Source organism: Crocuta crocuta, unplaced genomic scaffold (genome assembly GCF_008692635.1).
Source record: "Crocuta crocuta isolate KB4526 unplaced genomic scaffold, BGI_CrCroc_1.0 scaffold39, whole genome shotgun sequence".
NCBI lineage: Eukaryota > Metazoa > Chordata > Mammalia > Carnivora > Hyaenidae > Crocuta > Crocuta crocuta.
In genome coordinates, this window is record NW_027533334.1 from 6406170 (window position 1) to 6413677 (window position 7508).

Genomic DNA, 7508 nt, shown 5'->3' on the forward strand with positions numbered 1-7508 from the left:
ATACATGAATTAGTGTTTTTGTATTTTTGGGTAGATACCCAATAGTGCAAGTACTAGATTGTCGAGTAGTTCTATTTTTAACTTTTTGAGGAATGTCCATACTTTTTTCCAGAGTGGCTATACCAGTTTGCATTGCCACCAACAGTGCAAGAGAGTTCCTTTTTCTCCACATCCTAACCAACACTTGTTGTTTCTTATGGTTTTGATTTTAGCCATTCTGACAGGTGTGAAGTGATTTCTCATTGTAGTTTAGATTTGCATTTCTTTGACGATGAGTGATGTTTAGATGTCTGTTGGCCGTCTGCATGTTTTCTTTGGAGAAATGTCTGTTCATTTCTTCTGCCCAATTTTAAACTGGATTATTTGTTCTTTGGTGTTGATTTGTGTAAATTCTTTATTTTTGTTACTAACCCTTTATTGGATATGCCATTTGTAAATATCTTCTCCCATTCATTCTATAGGTTGTCGTTTAGTTCTTCTGATTGTTTCCTTTGCTGTGAAGGTTTTTATTTTAATCAGTCCCAATAGTTTCTTTTTGCTTTTTGTTTCCCTTGACTCAAGAGATGTATCTAGAAAGATGTGATTATGGTTGATGTCCATGAAATTATTGCTGGTGTTCTCTTGTAGAAGTTTTATGGTTTTAGGTTCGTCCTTAATCCATTTTGAGTTTATCTTTCTATATGGTGTAAAATTATGGTCCAGTTTCATTCTTTTGCAAGGAGCGGTCCAGTTTTCCCAGCACAATTTGTTGAAAAGAATGTCTTTTTCCCATTGCATATTCTACCTCTTTTGTTGAATATTAATTGACCATATAATTGTGGGCTTATTTCTGTTGGCCGCAAAATTCTTAACTACATTGTTAGCACTCAGATTTTTTCTAGCAAATTAATTTTTGTATTTTTTTCAGTTTATCTAGTTGGTCTTCAAAAGGAGAGTTGGTCTAAATCACCTTGTATGCTAATTCCAAAAATAGCAGTTAATAAGCTTTGGTTGTAGATACTTTTCTTGCATTATATTAGTTCCTATGGCCTGCATCCCCATGAAGAAGACATCATCTTAATTTTTCAAGTGATAAAACAAGTGAAAAGACATATAGGTATGAATTGAGAGAAAAGTTGAATTTTGAGAACTATATATTGTTTTTAGTTTAAGTTGTGGTTAGATACAGAGTATTACAGTAAAAAGGCAAGATAAAAGCTAAAACAATAATGGAGGTTCAGATAGTGACATTTTTCTGTGTCACGTTAGGCAATTTGGAGATTATTTCCCATGCAGTGGAGAGTATCTAGAGAGTTTTTTTGTATGTGTCATTTATTAAAATAAAATTATTTTATCTTCAAAATTGGAAATATACACATGGTTCAAAAATAGTATCATGCTATAAACTTGTTGCATGCCTTTGTTTTTTTTAATATTGAAAAATATTTATTTATTTGTTTTGAGAGAAAGAGAGAGAGAATCCCAAACAGATCTTGCACTGTAAGTGCAGAACTCATCATGGGACTTGATCTCGTGAACCATAGGATCGTGACCTGAGCTGAAATCAAGAGTCAGACACTTAACCAGCCGAGCTACCCAGGCACCCCTCCTGTATCTTTGTTTTTACTGAGTTTATCTAACATGTTTCATAACAGTAAATGTACTACAATAATAGATATACTATAATCTGTTTTTTCTTGTTCTTATAATCTTATCTCTCCTTATGTCTGGTTATCTTTCATTTTATGCCAAATATTATTATATTTTCACTCTATTCATGGACATTATTTCCAGTATTTGTCATTATTAAAAGCAGTGTTGTATATTTGCTATATTTCACGTTAATGCATATGTCTGCAGGCTAAATTCCTAAAGAAAAAGAATTTTTAAATCAAAGTTCATGTGATTCAAAAAATTTTTTAGACACTACCAAGTTGAATTTCATAGGAGTTATAACAATTTATATGCCTTTCAGCATGTATGAGAGCATCCAAACTACTCTGTGCCTTTTAATTAGAGAGTTTAGTCCATTTACATGTAAAATGATTATTGATAAGTATGGACTCATTATCATTTTATTAATTGCTTCCTGGCTATTTTGTAATTCCTTTGTCCCTTTTTTCTTGCTCTCAAATTTTCAAAAGAAAATTTGATGATTTTCTTTACAGGAAAAAGGTATTTTTAAGGTGGTGGAGACTTGAGCCTGTTTATATGCTTAGAATAGTATCTAGTGAAAAGGAAGAAGTTAAAGATCCATGAGTAAGAAGAAGGTCTGTATTTTCTTTTTTTAAGTTTATTTATTTTGAAAGAGAGAGAGTACACGCATGTGTGCATGAGCTGGAGAGGGGCAGAGAGAGAGGGAGAGAGCAAGAATCCCAAGCAGGCTCTGTGCTTTCAGCATGGAGCCCAACATGGAGCTCGATCTCACAAATCGTGAGATTGTGACTTTAGCTGGATCAAGAGTCAGATACTTAACTGATTGAGCCACCCAGGCACCCCAAAGGTCTGTATTTTCAAAGGAGAATGGAAGGAAGGGTTCAAGAACAAAGGCCATGAGATTAACCTTGGAGAGGATATAAGACACTTTTTCCTGAGACAGGATGGAAGGAAATAAGGCTTGGTATAGGTGGATGTATTTGTTGATAAATAATTTAAGAGTGTTTTCGGCTGCAAATTACAGAAACTTGACTAACAATGGCTTAGACAAATTGGGCTTATTTTTCTGACAGAACAAGAAATCTGAGGGTAGGTAACTGCAGTATTGCTTCCCCGGATCAGAAATATTAGGGCCTGAATTTTTGTAATGTTCTTAGCCATTCTTTCATATTCATTGGTGTTGTAGCTTCTGACATCAGGCTTTCCAATCATAAAGGAAGAAGGGCGATTTTCATTAATCTTTCCCTTTGGTCAGAAAAGCAAGCTTTCTTAGAAGTTCCCCAGCAGACTTTGTTTTGTATCTCCACTAGTCATAAGTGTATCACATGACAATCCCTCTCTGCAAGATGTTCTTAGAAAGTGAATATTTAGCTTTATCAGTATCTCAGTAGTGCTGGTTATAAAGCTATGTCACTGGGAATGGGTGCTGAGTTAGCTAGCCAGTCAAACAGTGTCTGCTACATTGGGGAATGGAAACTGAAGCATGCTGTACCTACCTTTGGCCTGAGAAACTCAAGCATATTTTACCTACATTTTGTCTGAGAAGAAGCTGCAAGGCAATCTGCTGGTGGATTGGAATGCAGATATATTGGTGAGGTGGAATGGGCATGTTTTATGGACCTGGAAAATAAGGTTTCAAATAATTGCAGTGAGGTATGGAGAGGGAAAACAGTATAATGTCTGAAGTCATTAGTCTAGCTCCAAAATCTTCCATTATCTCACCCCACACTACCATATATAAATCCTTATGAATCCCACCTATTATGAGGATTAAATATGATAATGTTAATTGTATTTAGCACAGTGTTTGGTATGTGTTATATAGTGTTCACTTGACAATTAGTGTCCCCTTACCCTAAGCAAATTAGTTAACGTGAAGCCTTTATTTTATTTTTTTATCTGTTGCCTTTTAAACTTTCATTTTTGCTCACTATTCTCTCCATCTAAAGAACTTCTCTAAACACACACACACACACACACACACACACACACAATTCATTTCTTACCCATTTTTTCAGGGAAAAATCTCATTTCTTTTATTACTAATATAGCTCAAAGGGTACACTCCATAGTATTTATTATCCATTCCCATCATTTGGCATCTATAATATATTCTTGAATTCATTCAACCAGCAGGTGTCTTATTGAGAGTTGTCTTTCTATAGGACTAGATTTCATTTTTTCAACCACCTCTTAAAGGCTGGACCTGATGCTTGCACTGTTTTTCCCCTGTTCTCTCACAGTGCCCAGATGCACTCATAGGATTTATATATGCATATAAATACATTCAAATATATATTCGGATATATATGTACATATATATTCAAATGTGTGTGTGTATATGTGTGTGCGCGTGTGTGTACACTTCATTGGAAAAAGAAAAGCTTCAAAACCAGAGTGTGTTGCTCTGTTAAGAATGTCTAATGTGCATTCCAAGTATTGGAAGGTAGGCAGTTTTGGCAAAGGACAATGTCACTAGGACAATGGATTGTAATTATAAAACAAAGTTTGGAAATGCACCAGGGCTGGTGGATGCCAGCAGAGAGAGGGGCCACTGCCAGGGACACAGAACAATGAGTGAGTGCTTTGGGAGTAAGGCTCCGGGGAGTTGAAGGACACTGGCCCCAGGTCCAGTGTGGATGTTTGGCCAACCATCTGGGCTCCAAGGGGAAGCACATGTCCGGCAGAATTCTAGAAGAGGGCATCACTCAGCCTCCAAACAAGTCCCTAGCTCACACTCCCAATGGATATGCTTTCTGACTTCCAGGCAGTTTCCTCAGGAGGATTTCCCTTCCCACGTGTAGTAACAATACAGGAAACCTAAGACAATAGGGCCTATGATGGGCAAAATCCAATATGACCAGCAACTTTTGCACATGGTATCTTTCGAAGGTTCCTTGCTACTACTTTCAGGTTTAAGGTCATTTGGATGCACATCACCAATATCGTGCCACTTGAGCATTTCTGTGGCTTCAGAGGAGTGGCCTACATTTTCAAAGCTTTCACTTGCACCTGCACCGGTTTGTTCCAGTAGGACCTCTTCTCCTGAAGGATGCTCATTCAGAAAATGGGTGATATCATGGACTTGCCCACGGACCACCAGACATATCTCCTTCATGGAGTTGTACTTCACCGCCTCCCCTAGTCGATAATACAGGTGATGGAGGGCTTGACCCCTTGCCTTTTTCCATTGTTGCCACTTGCTTCCACAGTTGCCATTGGGCCTAAGACACTTCTTCTCCACCACTTTCTGGGTTTCCCTCACTCCTAAGAATTGATGCCATGTATGCCAAAGGAGCTCAAAATATGTTAATCAATTAGTTCTCATCCTTATAATTTAGGTTGAGGCACAGGTCAGAAAGCACCAGAGTTATTTGCTTAACATCTTTTACTGATATTTCTGAATGTCTGAAGCCCCAACTGGACAGAAGATATACTTATACAGAAGAAACTTTGGTAAGTATTTTGAGAAGACTAATTTGATTCTTCATTTAACTGACGTTAGAGAATTCTTTTAAATGTTTATTTATTTAGTTTGAGAGAGTGAATGCACATGTGTGCAAGTGAGGAAGGGGAAAGAGAGATGAGGGAGAGAGAATCCCAAGTAGGCTCCACACTGTCAGCACAGAACCCAGTGCAGGGCTTGATTTCATGAACTGTGAGATCATGACCTGAGCCAAAACCAAGAGTGGGATGCTTAACTGACTGAGCCACCCTGGTGCCCCACATTAGAGAATCTTTATTGATTTACTATAGTATTTTTTCTTTACTAAACAACACATTTTGTTTTCTCCTTCTGAAAGAAAATTTTTAATGTTTATTAAATTTATTTTTGAGAGAGAGAAGGGAGGAAGAGAGAGAGAGAAACCGCATGAGTGGGAGAGAGGCAGAGAGGGACGGAGACACAGAATTTGAAACAGGCTCTAGGCTCCAAGCTGTCAACACAGAGTCCAACGTGAGGCTCAAACCCACAGGTCGTCAGATCATGACCTGAGCCAAAGTTGGATGCCCAACTGACTGAGCCCCCCTCAAAAGGATTTTTATACAGAAATTTCCTCTGTGTTTCCTTTTGTAGTACCATGTTGCTGTATACTCCATTGGTTACTATTTTCAAAAACAGCTGTGTTCTGGTTTGGTGTCATAACACTTTAGACACAAAATAAGACTGTTGTTTTTATTAAATGGTTAACATTTGATAAAAAAATAATATTTGATGATGTTTTGGGAACTTAGACATTTTATAAAATTCTATTTCCAGTGTGTGGCTACCTTGTAATGTGGATTTACTATACCAGTTGTAGATGATAAGTTTACATTTCCTGAGGACTATACTTTAGGTAGAAACCTTGGTAGTTCCAATAGAGTCTGAACACTTAGATGCAATTTTCTATATCCTTTTATTTTATTCTAAGCAAACAGTGCTCCTTTTCTTACAACTAGGATTTTTTTCCCCACTGAAATAATGATTTTTTTTAATGTTTTTGGAATGCCAGTGGTTAAACATCATAAAAACATTATATTCTAACTTTGGAATTTGTTTAGTAGAGGGATAAATAGAGGCAAAGAGACATTATAACAACACCTTAAATTGTTCATGCCACAGTTATCTCAAGATTACAAAGAAGTCTGAGTTCCACACAGCAAATACCAAAGAGTTCCTATGAACAGTTGATGCTCTTTCGTTTTCTGCAGTCACTCTGTGCTTGGAGAAATAGCCAGCTTTCTGTGTTTCAAGAATGGTATTAGGGTTGCCAGCATTGTTGGCAGAGAGGCCCCCAAATAACAAAGTTTTATGAGAACTTATATTGTCATTGACCCTCTGAAGGCCATGACCTGTAATGGGTGAGACTGTCCAAAGAGGGACCCCCTGAGGACAGTTAATGAGCAGCACTGAGAGGCCTTGAAGATGGTTCTTTTTATAACTCTCTTGTAGCCATTATAGCATCACCTCAAGGCTAAAATAACAATAAATATGTAGGAAAGAGGCCACCAACAGAGATTTAAAAGACTCCTAAAATGGTATCACTGTGCCTGAAACATGAAAATAATTGAGGTTGAGAAGTCATTTTAACATTAAGTTTGAAATCAGATTGGTTTATAATAGAATGAAGTCGGCTGCTATGGTTGGCTCAATAAATGAATCTTAAATGACAGAGGCAAACATACTGCATTAATTACTTATATGGTACAAAAATAAAATAAAAAGTCAGCGGGAAAATGACAGCCTGGAAGAATTTATGAAATCCTGTTGTACAATGTCCTAAAAATTACCATGTTCCTGGGTGGATCATGGACTTCTGTTTTGTTATCTAGGTTAAAACCATGGCAGATGGTGCCTTGGGAGGATTTGACATGGAAAATTTGTTGCAATCTTTGTATGTAGAAAATAGATCTGGATTCTTCTTTACTAAATTCTGTGAGCACTCAAGAAACAAGGTAGAAAATAATAAATTTTAAATGTAATTTTATGCTTTTGCCTTAGTTTAAAATAAGAGAAGTTGAAATAATTCAGTACTCAAATAACTACATTTGATGTTAAAATCCCATTTCCTCTGGTAAGAAATTTTATTCTAAATACTTAGTAAAAATGTAAACATCTCAATTATAATTTTCTTGGTTAACTATCTTACTAAAATTGCAAAGAAAGACAAAATACAGACATGGATTGACTTGTATCATTAACAATAATTTATTCTCATGTAATTTTGCTTTAGTGTAATATAAATTAAATTCAGAGTTGGTTTCTATCAATCCTTTAATGTTTATTAAAAATAACTCTAGCAATTAGAAATTGCAATGAAGAGTGGAAGAGTTTCCAGATGTTTTTTTTTTTTTTTTTTTTTTTTTTTTTTTTAATGTTTTTTTATTTTTAG

At 36.1% G+C, this 7508-nt stretch overlaps 1 protein-coding gene and 1 pseudogene across 1 annotated transcript in view; one reads left to right on the forward strand and one right to left on the reverse strand.

Moving 5' to 3' along the window:
- The window catches only part of RGS22 (regulator of G protein signaling 22), a 104810-nt gene that overhangs the window by 41234 nt on the left and 56068 nt on the right, over positions 1–7508 (forward strand). Inside the window, exons 9-10 of the mRNA XM_077748218.1 lie at positions 4977–5091; positions 6949–7071. Of these exons, the coding sequence (XP_077604344.1) occupies positions 4977–5091; positions 6949–7071 (238 nt within the window). The remainder of the gene's footprint in view (positions 1–4976; positions 5092–6948; positions 7072–7508) is intronic.
- Positions 4412–4860, reverse strand: LOC144218306 (cytochrome b5 type B pseudogene; annotated as a pseudogene).